Source organism: Danio rerio, chromosome 1 (assembly GCF_052040795.2).
Source record: "Danio rerio strain M-AB ecotype USA chromosome 1, GRCz13ab, whole genome shotgun sequence".
In the NCBI taxonomy this organism is placed as follows: Eukaryota; Metazoa; Chordata; class Actinopteri; order Cypriniformes; family Danionidae; genus Danio; species Danio rerio.
Genome location: NC_141021.1, coordinates 54672835 through 54698751, shown reverse-complemented (window position 1 = coordinate 54698751; position 25917 = coordinate 54672835). Strand labels below are relative to the sequence as shown.

The 25917-nt window shown below is 35.9% G+C and overlaps 1 protein-coding gene and 1 long non-coding RNA gene across 5 annotated transcripts; one reads left to right on the top strand and one right to left on the bottom strand.

The window, feature by feature from the left end:
• The first annotated feature begins 692 nt into the window (after positions 1-692).
• rab3da (RAB3D, member RAS oncogene family, a) lies at positions 693-25497 on the top strand. 4 transcript variants are annotated; one of them, XR_015475852.1, is made up of 6 exons: positions 693-912; positions 3622-3858; positions 18871-18989; positions 20288-20412; positions 23231-23609; positions 24147-25497. XR_015475852.1 is itself a non-coding variant. In NM_001145597.1 (5 exons), the coding sequence occupies exons 2-5, from the start codon at positions 3622-3624 to the stop codon at positions 23419-23421; spliced, it is 672 nt and encodes a 223-aa protein (NP_001139069.1). In that variant the 5' UTR covers positions 791-912; the 3' UTR covers positions 23422-23493. The 4 variants fall into 4 exon arrangements, 1 of the variants encoding a protein (NP_001139069.1); XR_015475853.1 differs by having other exon boundaries at positions 23231-23694; positions 24511-25497; XR_015475851.1 differs by having other exon boundaries at positions 23231-23694; positions 24000-25497.
• On the bottom strand, positions 6133-10108 carry LOC147837530 (uncharacterized). The gene is made up of 2 exons (XR_015477037.1): positions 6985-10108; positions 6133-6647 (listed from the first exon to the last, which is right to left on the bottom strand). It is a non-coding gene; the product is annotated as an uncharacterized LOC147837530 (long non-coding RNA).
• Positions 25498-25917: the final 420 nt, after the last annotated feature.

Genomic DNA, 25917 nt, shown 5'->3' with positions numbered 1-25917 from the left:
CTATTTAGCTTTTAATCAGGTGTTGTGAGTCTATATACTTGTGTGTTTGCATGTTTTATGGGTTTTTATGTACAGCACTTTAGTACCCGTTGTGGTTGGTTGAAAGTGCTTTAAAAAATAAATGGAGTTAAGTAATAAACATCTGACCTCTTCCCAACAGGGAAATCCACCAAGAATACATGATTACATGCTGTCATGGCTTATAATAGAAGTCAATGGGGCAAAAACAGACACTAACATAACGAAAGGGTAGTCAATTTAAGTGTATTGTTGAGTTTTTGAAAAATTTCAAAGCATTTTCCCCAAATATGTCAAATATAAGATTTGTCACCAAAAAAGTCATTACATTTGCTAACACACGGAAAATTGTGGCTAAATTAAGACTGCAAATCGCCTCAGAGTAGGTGAAAACATCCCCAACATCACACAAGGGCACCATGCTAGCCATAAATCTGCTGACAATCGTGCTTTTCTTCATCTTTTGAGAATGCTAATGACACTACTTTCCCACAATGACCCGTATGTAAACAGCAGACGATAATGCTGTGTGGCTGACAGGGGACCTGTTGATTGGCTGCTCAGTAAGTGCAGGCTGGACGCTCGCCAGGCCCGCCGGCTGATCTGGAAACAGTTGTCTCCGTTTGGCCGAGCCGTCAGCACAAATAAAAACTGGTCGTCAGCCAGGACTCTGCAGGCTTCAAGCTTCAGATTTTGCAACGCCCCTCTGGAGGAAAGCGAATGGACGGATTTTAAACCGATAACACGAGTGGACCTCTTTTCTAGTGTGTGTGTTTTTAACGGGAAAAGTGAAACTGGATCTGCTTGGACTGAATGTCAGCTGAAATCAGCGGAGAAAGAGCGCGATATTAACTTTATAAAATAAACAACCTCCTCTGAGAAGAGCCGGATAAGGTTAGTAATGTTTGTGCCTGAAGGATACGCGTTTTTCTGAAGTAACAGTCGGTTAGCTACTGTACGCGTCCATATGGAAGCGTGACTGGAGCTTCATCGCCTCATAATTCAGTTATTAATGACATGATTGTATGAATATTATCTGACTGACTAGCTGATATGCTTTTTGACAGGTTTGTAGATTTCATTAGTTTATTTATTAGGGTGTGTGTGCTGCTGTTTGTCACTGTCGACCATCGTTATTGTGAATGATTGTTCATTTTAAACATTGTCTGTGCTTAAAAGGGCTTGTAATTTTATTGGACATAACTGTGGCACTGCAGCATTGTGTTCATTCATATGTGCAAGGTGTGTCATATCCTGGTAACTCCCTCTTCTTCAGGTAATGTTTTTTTACAGGTGTTGATGTGGTCGCCTGTTTCTCAAAATAGAGGATGTTAATACTTAAACAAAAATCGCCTTATATTAGGGTGTATTTTACTTTATTATTATCATTATTTTTATTAAATACAATGTATAAATGTTTATGATTACTCTAAAAAATAGACTGACACAGTTTCAATTTACTGGAACTTCTATGTTAAGCTGCTTTGACACAATCTACATTGAAATAAAGATGGTGACACTATTTTAATGGTCCATTTGAGTATTAGTAGTCTGTCTGCTTAATATCTGTTGATATTGCTCCTTCAACTGATATTTAACTGATTATAAGAAACTTTGCAAGTACATGTCAGCTCACCCTAACCTAACAGTAACAAACAGTGTACTTATAATAATGAGAATCAGTTGGCATGTAGATGCAATGTAACTTAAATTCAATAAACGGACCATCAAAATAAAGTGTGACCATGAAGATGAATTGAATTGAATTATTATTTTTAATATTATTATTATTATATATGATCAAAATGAAGACTTTTTGAAAATCTAAATGCTGCTCTTTTTCTACAAAACTGTGTCTAAACTGTGATTTATTGAGGTATATTTTAAGCCTTTTCATATGTCATATGATAACATTTATGTTACAAACATAATGAAATGTAAGTCATTATTAACAGAAAACAGACAGAGTATTATTATTTGATGATTATGTAAATCAAACTCACGATTGTAGCCATTTTCAACTGAGATAAAGCTGGAAAATAAAAAAACAGATCAATAAAATAAATTTCAAAATGAGAAGAAAATGAAACTGAAAAACGCCTAATATAAAGTGAAGATTTAAAACTTTTTGAAGACTTATAAATGAATTTTAAGCCGGTATTTACAGGAAATGTGTAGTCATACCAGTAACTTAAATATTACCCGACGTTAACTTGAAATAAGCTAAAACATTAATGCTAATATTGCCAAATGTGAAAATATAGAAACTAACTGTGAATTAAAGCTAAACATAAATATGCAAAACAAAAAGGTACTATACATTTGGGCTGCGCAATATGTTGTTTCAGCAGTTATATCGCAATGTGCGCATCCGCAATAGTCACATTGCAAAGATATGCAGTGTCCAGTGTAAATTATAGATGAACAGGAGCTGCAGAATTGCAACAAACCAAGTTCAAAAAGTAATCTTGATGAGTACTGTGAACTTGATCCATTTGAGTAAACAAAGCAATTTGAGCGCAGTAAATCCCAATAATTGAAGAGAATTCAAACCAATTGAGTACTGTAAAACCCAACAAGTTAAGGCAACTCAAACTGATTGCAACAAACCATTTCTATGAGCACTGTGAACTTACTGCATTTAAGTTGAAGTAATGATGTATTTAATGAACTCTTTATCAACAACACTGAGTTCAAAACTCTTTTCAAATGACTAGAATTAACTTGAGGGTTGGGTTAAGTACAGTGCTTTCATTTGATAAAGTTGACTGTTGGGTTTTACATCACTGTATTTATATGATTTATGCTTAGACTTTGTCTTGTTTCTAGCCCAAATATCTACATTTCAAAGGGAAAACAAACAAATTTTACTTGCCACACTTGCTAAAAACTCTAAATTTTCACTTATTTCTTCTGACGGTGAAAAGTAAATAATATCTTTACTTGGTCTACGATTTTTTTGGGGATATTTGGACTAAAAACAAGACAAAACAAAGTAAAAAAATGATTTTTATTTATTTATAATTTTTTTTTGCATTGTGATTATTCAACTTCTGTGCCTCAATACTGTTAGACTCCCCAGAAAACAGTCAAATTCAAACCATCTTTTGATAGTGTATTTGTATCGCAATATTTATCGCTGAAACATATTCCCAACATCAGATTTTTACAACAATGTGAAGCCCTACTATATATTTAAAGCAGAGTCAACTGGTTAAATGCTAATAATACTATGTAAATACAACTAATAATATAACACTGATTTCACACAGTATTAACAGCATAGCCCAGTGATGATCTGTATTGTGTGCTTCTTATTTAAAGTAGAGTTTTAATGGCTAGAATGAGCAGTGCTGAGTTGGTCTCTGCTGTAATGGCTCTTAATCAAAGAAAGATCCTCACTCAGCATGCCTGAAGCACAAAGAACGAGAGATATATAGATAGATGACACTGCTGGAAGAGTACTTTAACTAACAAAGGACCAACTGCGCTTCAGAAAAATGTCCTGAAGGGCCACAGCACTTTTCTGAAGTGTAAGACAGTCTTTGTTGTTATTGTTCACTGTAAACTACTTACATATTTACTTTTTCTCCCCTCCTCTAGATGGCGTCGGCCAACGATACCCGTCATCAGACACAGGTGCAGAAAGACGTTGCTGATCAGAATTTTGACTACATGTTCAAGCTGCTCATCATTGGCAACAGCAGTGTGGGAAAAACAAGTTTTCTGTTCCGTTACGCTGACGATTCGTTCACCTCAGCATTCGTCAGCACAGTCGGCATCGACTTCAAAGTCAAAACGGTTTACCGCAACGAGAAGCGAGTCAAACTTCAGATATGGGTGAGTACGAAAATTTGGATGAGTGGGAAGCTGGATCAGGAAGCTGCGTGAGCTAACAAAATCATATGGTTTGATTTGTTTTATTTGCACTTTAAACAATTATATATTTGTTTTTTGCAAACTGTTTTTTAGCAGTATATTCTATTACAGATTTACTTTATATGCATTTTGGCTGTATTTTTGATAACAGCATTATTAGGGAGCCCGAAAATGCATATTTTTGAAAGTGAGTTTCAAAGTACATGGTTATCGTTTACACCCTATATCGTTTACGACAACTGAATTTTCAGAAAATTTATTACATCACGCACTTATGAATTATGTATTCGGTTTAGTGCTGCATGATATTGGAAAAATCAGACATTGTTATTTTTGTTTTGTTTTGCTGCGATATTATATATATATATATATATATATATATATATATATATATATATATATTAGTGCTGTCAATCGATTAAAAAAAATTAACTAATTAATCACAGTTTTTAAAAAAATTTAATTGTGATCGATCGTGATTAATCGCATTTAAAGTACTGAAACTTGTAATTTTGGTTATTTAAATGTAAAATAATGTAAATGCAAGACAAAACTCCCCTCATTCAACACGCATGATCACGTTCATCAAATTTGCTTAAATTAAGCGTCCTAAAGTATTACTGTATTTCACAAGGATTCTGACACAACAACGCGAAGCATACACTTTCGTATGTTTTCGAGTCACGAAATGCGGAGGATTTTCTTTCTGTTCGCCATGCGGTATCGACTTACAAAAGAAGTCGAAAGTTAAAAATGAAACGCACGAAATTGCATGAAACTTTGGATAACCTGTGATGCGACTAATTGTTTTATACTGGAACTTGCCTTCTAAAAGGGCTTCCTTGGTCTTATCCACAATTATTGCATGTTAAACACACGTCCACCACAACAGGAAGTAAAAAAAAAACCTGCAACTGCGTTAATTGCGTTAATTTTTTTTTACGCGTTAATTATTTAAAATTAATCGCATGCGTTAACGCACTAATTTTGACAGCGCATATATATATATATATATATATATATATATATATATATATATATATATATATATATATATATATATATACTGCGATATGAATATAATTTGAAGAGCCATCGAATAGGCTCTATTTGAAAATATTTAATTGATTTAGATTGACAAGAACGATCAAGTTCTTTTCTATGCAGAGCATTTGCATAAAATATCATAAATTACAAGCATATAATAATACGTCACATCAAACATTTAAAATAAGAATTTAAATAAACCGGCAAACCTACAGTATTCAATACAGAAATTAAACAATCAAATGTGAAATAATAAATAATATTTAATGATATATTTATCTTTTAAATTGTGATAGTGATGCTCAAATGATATATTGTTCTGCCCTAGTCAGGGCTGGCTGTACATACCCTGTGTTTGCATGTTTCCACCCCCAACCACGCAGGTACAGTGCTTTTTACAATGTAAAAAACACCACCTACTGGCCTGACATTCAAATTACAGCATCTTAAGTTGTATTTGAGGATTTTTATAAACGGTGGTTGTTTTAAAATTGTGGCTGCATGTACACAAAGCATTTCAACAACACCAAAAAAATGTTTTCATCATGTACACGTGAGTTATGTATTCAGTTTGCAGTTATAAACGAGTAGTTTGTTAACTAAAATAGCAGTGGTAATTTACAGGGCCGTATGTGCTCAGATGTACAGTGCTTTGTACAATGTGACAAACACCACCTACTGGCCTGACATGCAAATTACAGCACCTTGAGTTGTTTTCTAGGGTTCTGGTAACCAGTGGCTGTTTTAAGAATGTGTCTGCTTGTATGCAAAACCTTTCAAAAACACAAAGGCTCTTCTTTTATGGTTTGAATAAAACTCTGAACTGGCTAATTTTCAGAAATCATTTCATCATACACTGGTGGATTATGCTTTCAGTTTATAGCCATTGTAGTTTTTTACGATATGACAAACACCACCTACTGGCCTTAAATGCAAATTAAGAATTATCTTTAGTTGTTTTTGTGGATACTTGTAAGCAGTTTTTTTTTTATTTATTGTGGCTGCCTGTATACAAAACTTTTCAAAACCACAAAAGCTTTTTTTAATGTTTTGAATAAAACTCAATTTCAGAAAATTATTTCATCATACACATGTGGATTATGTATTCAGTTTGTAGCCATAAATTAATAATTTAATACCTAAAACATCAGTGGCAAATTACAGGACAGTATGTGCTTGGATGGACAGTGTTTTTTTTTTTTTTTTTTTATCAATTTGACATTGATGGCCTTACATGCAAATTACAGCAACTTTAGTTGTTTTCAAGGACTCTTGTAAACTGGTTGTTTTAAAAATGTGGCTGCTTGTATGCAAAACTTATCAAAAACACAAAAGCTTTTCTTTTATGGCATGATTAAAACTCCAAAGTGGGCCACTCTTCAAAAATGCGCAGCAGTTTTACCAATTTCTCAGTAGCCGTCCAGGTCCAAAAGATGTTATAAGCCATAATAACCAATCCGCTTGTAAAGTGTGACGTCACGCGAAGCAGCTTCCGGGTCCAAGCGCTCTATTCAACTGAATGGGGTAGACTCATGAATTGGTAATAATAAACGTTTACAAAGAGATTTAATAGGTTCGAAAATCACGATCGCAATATATATATCCATGCCTAATATCTGATGGGCAGAAAGTTTTTAATTTTTTTATAAATTGTTAAAATTTTGGTGTTTGTTATGCAGCAAGCCCAGAGATTGTTGTGTACACTATGACTTTATATCAAATTAACTTTAATGTGTGATAGGAATAAAACGTGATCATAAATGAATGATTTCTCCACTCAAATGAATGGCGGCTTGGACCCGGAAACGGTATTACATACGCCACAAACACTTCACCACTTAACAAGCGGATTCAACTGTATGGGGAGACTCATGAAATGGTAATAATAAACGTTTACAAAGAGATTTAATAGGCTCGAAAATCACGATCGCAATATATATGTCCATGCCTAATGTCCGATGGCCAGAAAGTGATACATTTTTTATAAATTGTTACATTTTTGGTATTTGTTATGCAGCAAGCCCAGAGATTGTTGTGTACACTATGATTTTATATCAAATTAACTTTAATGTGTGATAGGAATAAAAAGTGATCATAAACTAATAATTTCTCAACTCAAATGAGTGGCGGCTTGGAACCGGAAACAGTATTACATACGTCACAAACACGTCATCACTTAACAAGTGGATAGAATAAAGTCAGTTGCAATGCTGATATCAACATTAGAAACTTTCATTGGAAACAACAAAGAAAGTATTTGGTATTTAAAACAAAAGCCATAAAGAGAAACAAACTTAATGATTCCCTTATTTTTGTCTGATTGGTGGAAATCTGAATAGAATTATGGGTAATGCAGTTTTTCATAGGGTACAGTATATGCCGAGCTAGGGCTGTTCCCATGCTGATACACTTCCGGTGACCTGTTATTGTGAACTTCTTTCCATTTTATACGGTTCCTTATACAGCATCGATGTTGTAATGTCATTTAAATACATTCAGTTAAATAAACTTTAGCATTTATTTAGTTGCTCAAGAGTAAAACGAGACAAAAAGCTGTTTACTCGCACGCGCCCGTCAGAATCGGCAGGCTAACGCAGGAGCTCTATTGAATATACTGGGGTAAAATAAATGCTCATATTATAAAGACATGGCGGGGGAAATGTAATTTAATGCAGTGCTTCTTGTACAATCTGAGACCCACTTTAAATCGGATATCACTCAGCTAGTGGAGATCGCTGATTTTTAAAGAAAACAGACCTTAAACGCACCGGATTTTGCATTGGCATTCAATTTGCCGGAAGAGCTTAACCCAGGTTAATGGCAAATTAAAAGTCTTATTAGCATGCTTCGGCATATACCCCATTCCAAGTATGATCGGTAACTAAAGAGAAGTGGTTAAGACTTTACTGCAAAATCTTTGATTGCCAGAATTTAAATGCATTCAGTGTCATGAAGAATACATTTAAGGCTTTATTTTTCACTAGTTAAACCAGAAAGAAAAGCTTGTTATTGCTTAAGGTAGTGCTTAATGTTGTGAAAAGAGGATCTGCCAGTCATGCGTCAGTAAGACTAGATGATACCTTGATCAAGATAATCTAGGTGTGCGTGCATATATGTGTGCGTTTCAGTGGTGTGTGTCAGCAATGATGTTTAATGTTCCAAAACAACCTGACCAACCTAAAGCAGATGGCCCCATCATCTAATGCATTATTCTCTGAACACACACGCAAACACACGCCACACACACATGGTGCCAAATCCATTTTGAGGGAACCTTTAGAAAATGAAAGCCATAAAATCAAATTGGCTGTGCTTTTCGCCAGTCCAGAGACCAGCGTGCATCTGCCTTCTGCTGTGAATCACTAATTGAATCAATACTGACACAGGAAGTGGGTCAGAATATCAGCTGCCCAGTGCTGCCAAGGAATTATTTATGATTGTGTGTGTGTGTGTGTGTGTGTTTTTTTTGTCTGATATGTTAATTACTGATTCTTTTTGTTTAGATTTTGTAAATGTAGTTATTCTGTGCCCGTTCACAGCCGCAGAGGAAGCGACAGCACTTTCTGTTGATGGAAGGAAGTGGGTGCGAACGCCTCAGAGGTGTTGAGTAGCATTTTCCCAGAATGCACCAGTGTGCTCGTGATAACCCACCATAGAACAACCCAGCTCTGCATACTGTATACACTCAGTTTGACTTGAATAGGCAAGAATACCATTTAGAATATGTGCTGATATTCAGTAACGCGATATATTGTGTCAGTGGAAATAATGTTAATAATTATTTATGTTATCTAAGCATTTTGAAAGCATTTAAAGAATTTGACTGTTGCATCCACAGTGGTGACATTGTTAGATTTGATAAGCTTTTAATTTTCAAACCTATAGATTTTTAGAGGTCATCTGGCCTGAGATATTGATTGAAAATGCTCCTATTTATAGGCCTGTTGTTTGTTTACACTTCATTCATTCATTTTCCTTCGGCTTAGTCCCTTATTTATCAGGGGTCACCACAGTGGAATGAACCGCCAACTATTCTAGCATATGTTTTACACACAGACTGTAAAAGATATGGATGTAATATCCTATGCGTCCAAGACCTGTAGGTTTCTGAAGAGTACAAATGAAGTTACAAGTAGGCGTGGCCAACCGTCGCCATTTTGGCTAGACTAAACACTAGCTGCGTCTCAAATGGTACACTATGCACTCATGCACTATGCACTTAAACACTCAACAGTATAGTATATGTATGCTGTGTCGTCCCAAATGGAGCACTAATGTTTTTTTACTAAGCGAAAATTCAAACCGTTTACCTGAAGACGTTTGACGGTCGCCAGATCAGTTAAATAAATGACCAAACTATCAAATAATTCCTGCCATTAGTAGTACCGCATTCACCATCAGGAGACGCTGTAGGAGAATTTTGCTTTCACCTTCCAAAATAAATAATGTTATTCAACTATATAATGTTATCCGCCCTATAGCTCCGCCCCTTCCGCTACGTGAGCAAAACTGCGGTCGTTGAGTGCGTGAAGTGTCCATCATTAAGCACTTCATTTTACCGGCTGAATGAGAGCATCATCCGGGTAATTAAAGTGCACTTAATATTTTAGAGTTTTCAGTGTGAACACACTACTTACACTATTTATACTACAAAATGGCGTAGAACAGTGCATAAGTATGCGATTTGGGACGCAGCTACTGTAGTAAGACATTGAGCCACTAAGCATTGTTCTTGTGATGTTTTTTCTACAGGAGGAAAGCACAAATAACTCCCAAACACTTTAAATATAGTCTGTGTTAGTAAATGCAAGGCTATTGATGAAATCCAGGCATAACACTGTCACTGTTTGACAATGTTTCAGATGACTGTTCTAGCCCTACTAAAAAAAACAGCTTAAACCAGCCTAGGCTGGTTGGCTGGTTTAAGCTGGTCGACCAGGCTGGTTTTAGAGGGGTTTTGGCCATTTCCAGGCTGGTTTCCAGCCATTTCCAGCCTGGTCTTAGCTGGTCAGGCTGGGAGATGACCAGCTAACACCAGCTTGACCAGCCTAGCCAGGCTGGGAGCCCAGCCCTAACCAGCTATGTCCAGCTTAAACCAGGCTGGTCAAGCTGGTTTTAGCTGGATTTAGCTGGACATTTTCCAGCTTGACCAGCTAAGACCAGGCTGGAAATGGCTGGAAACCAGCCTGGAAATGGCCAAAACCCTTCTAAAACCAGGGTAGTCAACCAGCTAAAACCAGCCAACCAGCCTAGGCTGGTTTAAGCTGGATTTTTCAGCAGGAAGAGCCTACAGCTAATCAATCTGTCAGATTCAGGAGGGCATTACTAGTCTAAAGACAATTATAAATAATAAATTATCTGAAGTAAAACAAATACATTTATAGAGATGGTATATAAATGTATGAGAATTTCACTCACCTTGCAATTGGAGGTAACTTGAATGGTTTGTGAGCCCAATTAAGTGCACACAGCATGCTATAGTATCTGATAACTGCAGGAAACAATTCCAGAAGGCAACTGACTGTGTAAAGCCACATAAAACAACACAAAAATACGATGTATATGCCGAGTTCAGCGGCTAATCAGCTGGAATCAGCTGAGTTAAAGTGGCCACGCCTTTAATTATGCAGATTTAACAAAACTTAATAAAAACATAACGTTCTAGGCAAAATTCACCCCCTCACAGTTGTCATGAAGGGTAATGTTAGTTATATGCACCAAAACCATTTTTTATATCTGGTTGTTAACATGTTTTTATAAGCTGTAAAATTGTCCAATTTAGCATTCCGGTCATTGAACATCTGGACTTCCTGAATTTAGCCCCCAAAGGCGAGTCAATGAATTGCAGTTACAGTTACTTCTGCATTGGCTTCATGAGGGAGAGCAGGAGGCTGCCGCTTAGTTTTACACAGCGCATACCCTTCCAGCTGCAACCTAGTATTGGGAAACATCCCTACACTCTCACATTCACCTACATATACACTATGACCAATTTAGTCTATTCAATGTACCGCATGTCTTTGGACACTTTACAATAACGCTCCATTTCTTAACATTAAATAAAGGGAACCTATTATGCAAAAATCACTTTTGTGTGGGGTTTAAACACAGTAGTGTGGCAGAATTCTGTGAATATAAGCAGCTTCTAATAGTAAAAATTTATTAATTATACTTTTTATAATCACACTTGATCAAAACAGTCTGCTAAAACACTCGGATCGACATTCTCCCTTTGTACATGTCATCAGAGGGTGGAAGCCCCGCCCATTAGTGACGATCTCTCCCTCATTAGCATATTAAGTTAGTCTTGTTTTTGAATCTGCCACTATGCTGACACACATGCATCTGTAGCCCCGCCCTCTTTTGAAAATAGCACAATCTCATTTGAATTTAAAGCGACAGTCACCAAAATGGCGCAATTAGGATCAAAGCTTAGAATTACTTTATTATTGGGACTTTATTTAGATTTTGAAAATGCTCGTTATTAGTGACGTCAGCTATTTTTTAAAGACATGATTAAATGTTGAATGTACTCACCTGATATATTCTGAATTCTTTGTTTAAATGTTAAGTGCCTGCAAAAAAAACAAAAAACTCTGACTGAGAAACGGCTGGAAAATGATATCATGTCAAATCTTTTAGAGAAACTGGCACAGTCTCAGCTGCTGTATCATATTGCACTAATGCTTTATCAAACACTAGACTAGTGGTTTTGCTTCAGGACAAGCATTTTACATCGGGTGTCAAGTGTCGAAAATACAAAGGTTGCTGAACAAAATTAGAAATATGCATCCATTGTAGTCATGCAAATTTGATTCATCCTAAAAGCCCATATTTAAAACCCACGTTCAAGTAAATTTTGCATTATTTTAATTGATTATAAAAAAGAACATATTTAAAAGTTGTAATTCATCCATCCATTCATTCATTCATTTATTCATTCATTTTCCTTAGGCTTAGTCTATGGGTTGCCACAATGGGTTGAACCGCTAACTTATCCGGCATATGACAGTGCTAACCACTGAGCCACCATGCCACTCATATAAAACATACAATACATAATGCCAATAATTAAATAAAATTATTCAATTAAGTTAAAAAATGTCTGTAGATGTTTGTACAATATTTGTTTTACATATATTTGAAAATAAAACTAAGAAAAAAATTATTATTTAAAAATTTAAAAGAGACAAAAGACTTAAACAATATTATTATACTCAATTAGCATTGCATTTCTTTTTCTCAGAACTGCAGTGTTAAATCCTCCATGTACTTTCAGTAATGATCCTTTCCTGTTGTCATGATTCCAGAGCAGTGTGTGTGTGTGTGTGTGTGGTGTATTTAGTGGGTGTGGAGACACAGAGACTTACATCTTTTCTGACTTGAGGTGTTTGGATGTTTGGTTAATGATCAGTCATGGTTTTATTGACTATGTTGCAATGAGAATATGCATATATGAAGTAAACGAGTCCAGCGGTGTTTGTCTTGCTGCTCCCATAAACACAGTAATAATACTTCATTAAAATTCAACACACTGATACCTAACCTTAATGTAACACAGATAATATATCATAAGTAAGTTAATTATAAGTAAAACCATACGCAATCTGCGCACGCAGATTTCTGCAGATTGTTTAGTCCATCATTGGCTCTATGTATTTACTTGTGTAAATGTGTGGAAATTTATGCCGTGAAGCTCTAAATTGAGCTCAGCTACATTCTGTTTCCACTGATCAGTCTTGAAGTGTTTCAGCAGCTAAATTGAAGTTCACCTGTGGTAAATTAAGTTGATTGGACATGATTTGAGAAGGCATACACCTGTCTATATAAAGTCCCAGGGTTGACAGTGCATGTCAAAGCACAAACCAAGCATGAAGACAAAGGAATTGTCTGTAGACCTATACAGGCACAAGGCTGGGGAAGGTTACAGAAGAATTTCTGCTGCTCTGAAAGTTCCAATGAGCACAGTGGCCTCCATCATCCGTTAAGTGGAAGATGTTTAAAACCACCAGGGGCCTCATGTATCAACGTTTTGTACGCACAAAAATTTTGCGTACGCCAGATTTCACGCTCACGTTAGTATCTAGTAACGATGAAATGAACATGAGAATGTGTTGGTCCTTGCCAACTTCATGTCTGGCGTACATGCATTTCTTGTGTGTGTCTGTTTTATTTACATTGGCGACTCCTAGAGGCAGTTGAGTTAAATTGCACCCTACAAAGTATCTTTGAGCCGTGCAATGGCAGCTGTATGGGACGGGATCATCCGCATGTCTAGCAGGTTTATAAGGTTTCCATACCATGCAGTTGACCAGCTAAACATTAAAGCGCAACTTACATCAATCGGCGGTTTTCCCAATGTAATCTGAGCAATCGACTGCACACACATTGCTATAAAGGCGCCATCTGAAGACGAATTTGCATACGTGAATAAGAAATGGTTCAATAAATCTGATAATAGTATGTGATGCTCAAATGCGCTTAACATAACACACACACACACACACTTATTAATGATTCCTACTTGTCTTCCTCGTGATGAAAAGTAGGCAAAATCTGATATGTAGTGGGGAAAAGAAGAATAAGTTCATCAGACACTGGATTCGAACCCGGTTCATAATCGAATATGTCAAAATATTTTGCCAAGCACTTTACGAGCAACGCCGCTCACGCTGCTATAGACACTACAAACTTTTACACCTTTACATCAGACCATTTCTTTTTTAATTCACTCACAGTGCGATGTTCAGACCCGACTGCGTTAACCGCATCAGCTAAACTCTCCAACTTTTTTCTTTTGTTAATAAATCCGGAGGACAAACCTGCAAATAACACTGTTTTTCTCCAGTCTACCTCAGAATAGGAGCACCTCCAATTCACATTCTGTTCAAAGTTTCTCTTCTTGCTTGCTTTTGCCATTGCTTTTTTGTTTGGTTTTGCCAAAGTAGAGTCATTACCATATTCATACAGGGGAGGAGGTAGGGAGGGGTTTTGCGCTCGTTCACTTGTGTTTAATTTCACGTTAATTCGGATGTACAAAGGTAATATGCATGGGATTCCGCGTATATATGAATTTTTTACTGCGTACGCACATTTACAGCTTTGTGCGTACGCAATCTTTTAGTATGAATTCAACGCAAGTCTTCGTACATGAGGCCCTAGGACTCTTCCTAGAGCTGGCCGGCCATCTAAGCTGAGTAATCGGTGGAGAAGGGCTTTAGTCAGAGAGGCGATCAATAACCCGAAAGCCAATCCAAATCCTCATTTTAAGATCTTCAAAAGCTAATATTCATGCAGTGTTCCATTTGTTTAATATACTATCTGATCTAGCCTTTAGTTATCCCTAAAAGTGAAAGCCATGAAGTACTTTTTATTCCGATCAGCAACTCCTAAAACATGCAGTACATGTGCGTGTTCACATTTGTCCCTCTCTTATTTGCTTAAAGGAGGAGTTCATGATTTAAAGGCAGAGACAAATGTAATTTGAGGCATTTCACTGTGGAGGAAGAGCAAATATTACACATTGCATTAGATTATTCATCACTGCGTTCTGTAGATTTAACCGTATTGACACAGTCATAGATGTTAAATAATTATTGCACTGACATTTGCCACTTCCTGAAGGGTTGCGTTCAGTTCCTTTAGATGCCAGATTACGGGGCCAGAATATAGATATGATCCACTTGTCTTTCTTGTAAATCTAGTCATCATGCATTTATGTGTGTCTGTGTACTTGCTTGTGTGGTTTTACGGGGACAAATAATGTATAATGACATTCGTAGTTGTACCTAGCTGTAATCTGTTAAGTTAGTTAGGTTGTAAGCTGAGTCAGAACACTTAAAGATCATTAGTTTCCTATTAGGGTTGAGGTTAGGGTTAGGGTAAGGCCATTTAATAAGTGTTTTTTAGAGTATAAAATTCAATACTTATAGAGAGTCCATATGTGTTTGTGTGTGTGAATTGCAGATGCGCATCTTATCTCTGATAATAGTCATCTTGTGTAATTGAAATCATATCACAATATTTAAGCCAAAAAAAATTATATTGCAATGAGAGTTTTTTTTTTTTTTCCCAATGATGTGCAACCCTAGTGTGTACTTGTTTATGTGGTTTACTGGGACAAATATTGTATAATGACATGGGTAGATGTACCTAGTCATGCTCTATTAAGGTACTAAGTGTTGTAAGGTATTTTAAAACACTTAAAAATCATACTTTGCCAAAGGTTTCTTATGTGGGTTAAGGTTAGGGCTAGGGTTAGGCCATATAATAAGCGTTTTGTTTTTTTTAACAGTATAAAATGCAATACCTATGGAGAGTCCATATGTGTTTATGTGTGTGTGAATTGCAGGTGCACATCTCATCTCTGTTGATAGTCATAGTGTAATTGTGCACATCTCATCTCTGTTGATAGTCATATTGTGTAATTGTGTTCATATAGCAATATATAAGGCAGAAAAAAAATAGATCACAATGTGAGGTTTGTTTTTCAATACCTCGCAGCCATAGTGTGTACTTGTTCATGCTTTACGGGGACACATATTGTATAATGACGTGAGTAGTTGTGGCTAGTTGCACTCTAGTGAGTTGGTGAGACTGTAAGGTATTTCAAAACACTTAAAATCATACTTTGCCAAAGGTTTCCTATGCGGGTTAAGGTTAGGGCAAGGGTTAGGCCAAATAATAAGCGTTTTGTTTTTTTTAACAGTATAAAATGCAATACCTATGGAGAGTCCATATGTGCACCTGCAATTCACACACACATAAACACATCTCATCTCTGTTGATAGTCATATTGTGTAATTATGTTCATATAGCAATATATAAGGCAGAAAAAAATTGATCACAATCTGAGGTTTGTTTTTCAGTACCTCGCAGCCATAGTGTGTACTTGTTTATGTGCTTTATGGGGACACATATTGTATAATGACGTGAGTAGTTGTGGCTAGTTGCACTCTAGTAAGTTGGTGAGGCTGTATGGTATTTCAAAACACTTAAAAATCATACTTTGCCAAAGGTTTCCTATGCGGGTTAAGGTTGGGGCTAGAATAATAAGCACTTTTTATAGTTTAAAAAACAATACACCTATGAAGAGTCTGTGTGTGTATCGTTTCAGCATCGATAGTCAGCAGATATCTTATCACAAGTTAATTTAAACCATTTGGACATAAGACATTTAAAGTTTTCTGCTTTAACAATTAAATACTATCTGATTTTATTGGGTTTATATATTTACACAACAAACTGCTGTTATTTTTACATTTGATTATTGCATTTCTATATCTCAGTGTTAGATTCCACTGAAAACCCATAGTGTTGTCTATTTAATTTTTATCTTTGTTCTGTTATTTTCATATGTGCTTTAAATAATGTTGTTTTTGTGTATTTTTGTGTCATTTTGTGTATTTTACACAGACATACTCCCCAACAAAATCATCACAGTGAATGTAAAATTGTGATAATATTATCTTGTGTAAGGTTAGGACTAGGGTAAGCCAATAAAATAAGCATTTTTTTTTTGCAGTATAAAATACAATACCTATGAAGAGTCCATTTGTGTGTGTGAGTGTGTGTGTACTCGGCCTGCACAATATATCGTTTCAGCATTAATAATAAGCAATAGCCATATCGCAAGTTAATTTAAACCATTTGGACACAAGACATTTTAAGTTTTCTACTTCTACAAATAGATTATATTTGATTTAAATATTTATAAATAAGATTGTTTAAATATTTATACTTGTTTATGTGCTTTGGGGACCAATATTGTATAATGACATGGGTAGATGTTTCTAGTTGTACTCTATTAAGTTAGTTAGGTTGTAAGATAACTCAAAACACTTAAAAAATCATACTTTGCCAAAGGTTTCCTAATAGGGTTAAGGTTAGGGCTAGGGTAAGGCCAAATAAGCTAATTATTTTTACAGTATAAAATACAATACGAGTGTGTGTGTGTTTGTGTGTGTAAATTGAAAGTGCACATCTTATCTCTGTCGATAGTCATCTTGTGTAATTATATTCATATTGCAATATATAATGCAGAAAAATATTTAGCACAATGTCAGGTTTGTTTTTCAGTACTGTGCAGCCGTAGTGTGTACTTGTTTATGTGGTTTAGGGGGACAAATATTATTTAATGACGTGAGTAATTGTATCTAGTTGCACTTCATTAAGTTGGTTTGGCTGTAAGGTGTTTCAAAACACGTAAAAAATTATACTTTGCTAAAGGTTTCCTATGCGGGTTAAGGTTAGGGTTAGGGTAAGGCCAAATAATAAGTGCTTATTACAGTATAAAATACAATACGCCTATGGAAAGTCCATTTGTGTGCTTGTGTGTGTGTGTGCGTGTGTGTGTGTGTGTGAGAATTGCAGGTGCACATCTTATCTCTGTTGAAAGACTGGTCAGAGGCTTTTGTCAAGCTCCCATTAGTTTCCATTCAGCTTTCCCCCTAAAATACAATGCATGCATATATTTATATACAACCCTCCGACAGCTGCCCAAACCAAGAGTTACCATGGCAACCTGCATAGGTGAGGTCAGAGCGCACTAAATCAAGTCAAGGCTTTTCGGTATCATGGAAACTAGTCGGACGTTGCCTGGTTACCACATTAGCATGGCTGTTAACCTCTAAACCCAAGACTGTTTTATTTACGTTGCAGTCACTTGCATAATTAGTTTCTTTCTTTATTTACACCATAGACGTGCATTAACAGAAATTAGGCAGATGATCAAGATCTATGTGCAGTGATGTTATTGTTAATATGAACGTTAACCAATGTTGTCAATAATGCTGTGATTTTTAACACTTTTAGGCAGTGCAGTTTTCTGAAGACACATTTAGTCTAGTTTTGTGAATAAAAGAGAATTTAAACTATTATTCAACGCTGCTTGCTTTATCTTTTAAACTTTTAAACAAAATATGAAAATAAAAATCTTTGAATTTTTTTACGGTTTCCCCCACAGTTCAAACACATGTGGTACAGGTGAATTGGGTAGGCTTAATTGTTCGTAGTGTATGAGTGTAAATGAGTGTGTATGGATGTTTCCCAGATATGGGTTGCGGCTGGAAGGGCATCCGCTGCGTAAAACATATGCTGGATAAGTTGCCGGTTCATTCCGCTGTGGCGACCCCAGATTAATAAAGGGACTAAGCCGAAAAGAAAATGAATGAATGAATGAATTTGATTCACACACCAAAATGGAACGTCTGATTTTTAACCCACAAATAAAGTCCCTAAACCAAGCAAAATGCTTGTATATTTGCACTTTTACAGCTGTTTTGAAGTGATATGCATGGTGAAAACACTTAAACACTTAAAACAATCAAACATTGTTTATTAATTGATCTAAAGACGTGCTTGGTTAAGTTGTGTGGAGCTGCTCTACAGTGGATCCTCTTATAACAGTGACATTCAGATTCAACTGAATTTAGTTTTAATCTAACTGAACTGCCTGAACTGCTGAATATGTCCTACAAAGTGAAATATTGTTATGCCTTTTATCTTTTCTCGTTTATCCATTTAAATCTGCATTGTATAAAACTCACAAATAAATAAGAAAATAAGGATATAAGAAAATAAATATTAATAATATCAGATATAAAGATGAGGTGATCTGAATATTGCAGTGTAATTGACCCTTCACTAAGACCCGCCCTCTTTAGTTACTGTTGCTACGCCTGTCAAGCTTTCGTGCATTTTGAAAAGGTAAAAAATTCCACCACCCCGTCCAAACTTTTAGGATAACAGGTATCAGATTTGCACAATCCATATGCACAATGCTTTGGCCTGTTTCCCTCGCTCGAAAGCTTGACAGAGTCCCTGCGCGTAGCTACGGTTGCTAAGTCACGATTGGTGGGTGGTGGTTTTTGGGTGTGGCTTAGTGAATGGTCAATTCAGAATGTTCTTTTTAATACTGTTGTTCAGGACACAGCGGGACAGGAGAGGTACCGAACCATAACCACAGCTTACTACAGAGGGGCCATGGGATTTCTGCTCATGTATGACATCACTAACCAAGATTCCTTTTACGCCGTGCAGGACTGGTGAGTTCACTTCCTTTATTTAGACATGCTTCTATTATCAGATGCTCAAGTGCCAGTTTGTTTACTTAATGCAAAACTATGTGGAAGTCAAAGTGTCTGAAATGTAGAGCTGTGCTCAAAAATCAATTATGACTTTCAAAAAGCATCGCTATTCTATCTTTAATTGATTCTGAGTTTAGTCTTTAACAGCAGATGGTGCTGTACATACAAAGCTAGGCTAGAGTGCCGTCAGCTGCTTAAAACTAGCCTAGTGCTGTTCAAACTAGTCTAGACCGCCATCTACTGTTCAAAACTAGCCCAGAGCGCCATCTTCTGTTCAAAACTAGCCTAGAGCGCCATCTTCTGTTTAAAACTAAGCTAGAGCGCCATCTTTGGTTCAAAACTAGCCTAGAGTGCCATCTTCTGTTCAAAACTAGCATAGAGCTCCATCTTCTGTTTAAAACTAGCCTGTGAGTGCCATCTTCTGTTCTAAATTAGCCTAGAGCGCCATCTTCTGTTTAAAACTAGCCTGTGAGTGCCATCTTCTGTTCTAAATTAGCCTAGAGCGCCATCTTCTGTTTAAAACTAGCCTGTGAGTGCCATCTTCTGTTCTAAACTAGCCTAGAGCACCATATTCTGTTCAAAACTAGCCTAAAGCGCCATCTTCTGTTCAAAACTAGCCTAGAGCGCCATCCTCTGTTCAAAACTAGCCTAGAGCGCCATCTTTTGTTCAAAACTAAGCTAGAGCACCATCTTCTGTTGTAAACTAGCCTAGAGCGCCATCTTCTGTTCAAAACTAAGCTAGAGCGCCATCTTCTGTTCTAAACTAGCCTAGAGCGCCATCCTCTGTTCAAAACTAGCCTAGAGCGCCATCTTCTGTTCAAAACTAAGCTAGAGCGCCATCCTCTGTTCAAAACTAGCCTAGAGCGCCATCTTATGTTCAAAACTAAGCTAGAGCGCCGTCTTCTGTTCAAAACTAGCCTAGAGCGCCATCCTCTGTTCAAAACTAAGCTAGATTGCCGTCTTCTGTTCAAAACTAGCCTAGAGCTCAATCTTCTTTTCAAAACTAAGCTAGAGCACCATTTTCTGTTTAAAACTAGCATAGACCTCCCTCCTCTCTTCTAAACTAAGCTCAGAATTTACTCAAGAGAAAATAGCGATGCATTTTAAAAATGTAGCTGAATTTTTTCTAACGATTTTTTCGCCAAAACTTGAATGAAATGTCAAATGCTTCTTGTCAAAATACTACACATTTTATTGAACATGCTCCAAGTATGTACACCATTAACAGCGTTCGTGTGTGTGTGTGTGTTTTCCAGGGCGACTCAGATTAAAACATACTCATGGGACAACGCTCAGGTGATTCTGGTGGGGAATAAATGTGATCTGGAGGACGACAGACTGGTGGCCAGAGAGGACGGACAGAGACTGGCCAATGAGCTAGGCACGTTTCAGCATATACAAAACTAGAAATGAAAAAAAAGTGAAAAAGAAAATCCATAGTAAAGAATATTACTACATATTAGAGTTTTGAGCCTAATAAGTGACTACAGATTAATCTGGTAATGTGTAGCTGCTATGGTAAAACAATAAGAATATTAGTATAAACAAATGACCAAATATTGCACTAGGAGTTCTAAAATTATTGGGTATATTATAATAAAATGCACAGTAAAAATTAAAGTTTACTACAGTATTTTATCAGTTTACCGTAGTTAATATAACAGTACGCTTTGGTGTTCAGTAACAAAGAATTATAAATACTTCAGTATACATAAAACACTTAACAGATACAGTTTAAAAACACTATAGGATTTACTGTAAATTTCTGTAGTGTTTATTCATGTGATCACACCACATGGCAAGGAATAAAAAAATCACAGAAAAATTTGAGATATTTTGCATTAACTTAAACAAACTTTCCCCGAGTTTCACCAACAAATCCCAAATTAAAATGCAAGTTTTAGCTGTTTCGATTAAAGAAACCTGCACTGACTGATCGGCCTTTGTTTTGTCTCAACATGTACATTTGTATGGCACAATTGTTAAAATTACTCAAATGTTATATCTGAAAAACTCGCCGGCAGCTGTTTAAACAGGTCAGCAGATGGAGCATGTTGTGATGTGTGAAACATTTGGGAAAAAAGATCCTAAGCATTGTTGTGCTGAGTTCTTTTGTTAATGTAAGCAAGTTATGAGTGGAACCTAGTGTTTTCATTAAGATTTATATTTCTATACCAGTGCAAACACCAAATACAAGTACAAATACTACTAATAAATATTCTTAAAATACCAGTGCAACTGCTTTGCTTCCAGAAATATCTAAGGAATGCTGTTATTCTGGCTGTTCTGTAAGCGCCACCTGCTGGAAGAGAGTGAAATAGCTTTATATTTATTTTTATGCAGCATTCATTCGTTCTCTTTTCCTTCAGCTTATGAAATGCTACAATTGCATTATATTGTAGTATATGCCTTTTTCCAAGTACTTTTCTAATGCTTTCTTGTTAGTTTAGTTTAAAATTTACAGGACAGGGTGTTGCAGCACAATGCCCTGAAATGCATCAAACACACTCATATTAATATTTTTATCGGTCAAATATTGTTTTATTACAGGATAAACACACAAATATAAACCATAATTAATAAACATCAAACACTATCAATTATAAGTTATCTATACAACTTTTAAGCACGAGGTATAAAGGAGAGTTCATGATGTTTCTATGCATATTCATCAGAAATGCACTGAATTTTTCAAGTAAAAAAAAAAAAGGTTTAGAGTATTGGGTCGAGCTGAATGGATGACCTGTAATAAAAAAGCCTACTTTTACTCTCATTTGGTGCTGTGTGTCAAGTGTTAATTTTGGATTCTGCTCATGACCCTTGAGCTTCTGTGCTTCCTGTGGGCTGCAGAGCCTTATTTGGACAACAGAAAAGACAGGAAGTGATGATTTTAATGACAGACCTTTTGAAGTGCCAAGAGCAGTTGTGTTGTTCAAAGGATGTACATGTTATTTAGTTGCCCAATAGATGCTAGATATGATGAGTTCTGACATTATAAGCATGTGGTTTTTAAATTATGGATTTTTTTTGATGGACTTTTCATTTGATGGAGGATTTTATTTTAGATAGTAAAAAAATATTTAAAGAAATCAGTAAAATAGATTTTTTTATTTTACATAAAATTTACAAAAAAGATGACATCACATGTGGAATTCAAATGACGTGGATTTTTTTGATAGACTTTTTCAAATAAACATTGAACATAGGTCAAATTAATTGATATTTATTTTACATAACATTTACTAAAATAAATATTTAAAGTTGAATTCAGACGATTTATTTCATTTGAAAGCTCATTTTTGAATTTTGCTTGGGTAAAATTGATCATATGAAAACAAATTCTACTTTATATAAAGCTTGAAATTTTGACATTTGCAAGAGTCACTGCATAAGCGACATGGTGGCTCGGTGGTTAGCACTCTTGCCTCGCAGCAAGAAGGCCACTGGATCGAGCTCTAGCTGGGTCACTTGTCATTCTGTGTGGAGTTTGCATGTTCTCCTCTGGTTGGTGTGGGTTTGACATGCGCTATAGGTGAGTTGAATAAACTAAATTGGCCATAGTGTGTGTGTGTGTGTGTGTGTGTGAATGAGAGTATGGGTGTTTCCTAGTACTGGGTTGCAGCTGGGAGGGCATCTGCTGCCTAAAACATATGCTCGAATAGTTAGCAGTTCATTCCACTGTGGCGACCCCTGATTAATAAAGGGACTAAGCCGAAGAAAAATGAATATACTATTTAAATAGAATTTTTGTACAGTATTTAAGAATTTAATTCTGCAGTAAACTAATGAAAATGACCACCTAATTGTGTCTGTCAAAATAAAAGTCACCCTATTTGCCCAATGTGCTTGTTAAAAAGTCCCAAATATTTGTTTGTTCTGGTTATAAAAGTCATATTTCGGGGGTTGTTTTGGACCTTTATCAAATAAAAAATGTGATGTATAATTGCTCGACTCTTTCTTAACTGACATTAAGACAGGCGTAATAATAACTCTTTATTTATTTATTTCATTTATTTATTTTTATTTATTTATTTTTTTGTTCTTGAGTTTTAAAGCAACACACTTTGACAAGGAGACTTGTAAAGAAAGTCTTAATAAAATTATATTTTTTTTTTATATGCATAAACAATCTAAAATGTCTCTTCTTTTCTTTCTCTTTTCCGTTTCTTGTCTTTGTTTTCTTTTTCATTTGTTTGCAGGTTTTCAGTTTTTTGAGGCAAGTGCGAAGGACAACATTAACGTCAAGCAGGTGTTTGAGCGTCTGGTCGACATCATCTGTGACAAAATGAACGAGAGCTTGGACACAGACCCGAGCATCTTAACCAATCAGAAAGGGCCCAGTCTTCAAGACACGCCCCCTGATGGACAGAGCGGCGGCTGCGGATGTTAATGATATTCTTTCTCAACAAACACTCATACTTGAAGGCAAACATTCACACACTCCCTCTTTCCCTCTAACACATTCACACACACAGTTACTCCTGAGGTGAGACTTTTTCACAAGACTACAGCCAATATAGTAGAAAATGCCAACCGAACATTATGAATCTGCCCTTTAATAGTACACTAAGCTTTTTTGTAAATAGGCTAATTTTATAGCCTCCCTAGAGTTTTACCATTTAGCTTGGCTTAGCATAAATCATTGAATCGGATTAGACCATTAGCATCTCACTTAAAAACTGAGCAAACAATTTCGATAGTTTTACAATTTTAAGCTTGATTTTTCTGTAATTGAATCATGTGCTATAAGACTAAATATTTCACTACTGAGCGAGATGCTAACGGTCTAATCCGTTTCAATGATTTATGCTAAGCTAAAAGTGCTTCCACGAGACCCAGAGAATGGCTGAATGGACTCCAAAATGGTCAAACTCAACTGTATTGAATCCATTCAGCTGATCTTCAGGTCTGGCGGGAGCACCTTTAGCTTAGCTTAGCATAGATCATTAAATCGGATTAGACCATTAGCATCTCACTTAAAAATTACCAGAGTTTCGCTAGTTTTCCAATTTAAAGCTCGACTCGACTGTAATTATGTTGTGTGCTATGAGACTAATTATTGTACTAATGAGTGTGATGCTAATGGACTAATCCAATTCAATGATTTATGCTAAGCTAAGCTAAAAGTGCTTCCCGCAGACCTAGAGATCGGCTAATTTGACTAGCAAAGATTAGTGAATCAGATTAGACTATTAGCATCTCACCTAAAAACTGACCAAAGAGTTTCGATAGTTTTCCAATTCAAGGCTTGATGCCTCTGTATTTACATGAGCGAGATGCTAATGGTCTTATCCAATTAAATGATTTATGCTAAGCTAAGGTAAGCTGAAAGTACTCACGCAAGACCTAAAGATCAGTTGAATGGACTCAAAAATGTTAAATCTCAACTGTATTAAATTCATTCAGCTGATCTTCTGGTCTGGCAGGAGCACTTTTAGCTTAGCTTAGCATAAACCATTGAATCAAATTAGACCATTAGCATCTCACTTAAAAACTGAGCAAAGAATTTCGATAGTTTTACAATTTAAAGCTTGACTCTTCTGTAATTACGTTGTGTGCTATAATACTAATTATTGCACTAATAATCAAGATGCTAATGGTCTAATCAGATTCAATGATTTATGCTAAGCTAAGCTAAAAGTGCTTACGCTAGATGTGAAGATCGGTTAGATGGACTCAAAAATGTTAAAACTCAACAGTACTGAATCCATTCAGCTAATATTCGGGTCTGTCAGGAGAACTTTTAGCTTAGCTTAGCACAAATCAGTGAATCGGATTAGACCATTAGCATTAAATTATACTTAAAAAATGAACAGAGTTTTGATATTTTTCCAATTTAAAGCTTGACTCTTCTGTAATTACACTGTGTGGTATTAGACTAATTATTGTAGTAATGAGTGAGATGCTGATGGTCTAATCCGATTCAATAATTTATGCTCAGCTAAGTTAAAAGTGCTCCTGCAAGACTCAGAGAATGTCTGAATGTTCTTCAAATGTTAAACCTCATCTGTATATCTCTGGAGGAGCTGTAAAATTAGCATATTTTCAAAAAAAAAAAGAGGACTGTCCATTAAAAATGAATAATTGCAGTGAGATAAAACAGGCCCTCGGGGACTGAACAAACGGGACGGATTTCCCTCAGCATGAAGTTTGGCTGCTAATACACTGAACAGTGATATCTTGATGGGGAAGAAATTAGTGCATGAAACATTTCAGGAGCGTTACTCCAGTGACTGTTTACAAAGTGCTCACATTAAACGCATTTGGTCGTCAACGTGAAGTAGCTTTAAAAAAAAAATGCTTATTGTTTCTTTTAATGGATGCAAGGTCATGCTTCAATTGTAGACGGTGAAATATTTTAGAAATATCCAGGTTTTGTTACTTGTTTCAGAGTATGTCCTCTAGGTTATATTTGTATTTGCTATTCGCTTTGAATGCAATAAATTTGCTTCCCGTGAACACTAAAGGAGACCCTAAAATACTAAATCTTTTTTTGTATCGGACTGATCATATTCAGTCATGAAAAAAGTCTTTTTGACTCCTTGATTTGAGTTGAAGAGCACTGTGGGAGTAGTTTTTAGTTATATCTCTGTGAGTCAGCATTCACACATTTCTTCAAGAGTTCAATGTCGCATGTGTGTAAATCAGCCTCTCTTCAGTCTCTCCAGAGGCGCCTTTTTGTGAGCCCAATGGCTTGAGAGAAATAATTAACAGTTTACAGGAATATTATAAAAATAAATGTTTCTACAAAATTCTGGGATCCTCTAGGTCAGTGTTTCTCAACCACATTCCTGGAGGCACTGCATTTACATATATATATATACATATACATATATATATATATATATATATATATATATATGTAAATGTATATATATATGTAAAT

What these genes read in the sequence shown, in the direction of transcription:
- rab3da (NM_001145597.1), top strand. Translation starts at nt 3,622, where the DNA reads ATGGCGTCGGCCAACGATACCCGTCATCAGACACAGGTGCAGAAAGAC. An exon ending in GAGTCAAACTTCAGATATGG is followed by an intron (nt 3,859 to 18,870) that starts GTGAGTACGAAA and finishes ACTGTTGTTCAG; the next exon opens with GACACAGCGGGACAGGAGAG. An exon ending in TTTTACGCCGTGCAGGACTG is followed by an intron (nt 18,990 to 20,287) that starts GTGAGTTCACTT and finishes TGTGTTTTCCAG; the next exon opens with GGCGACTCAGATTAAAACAT.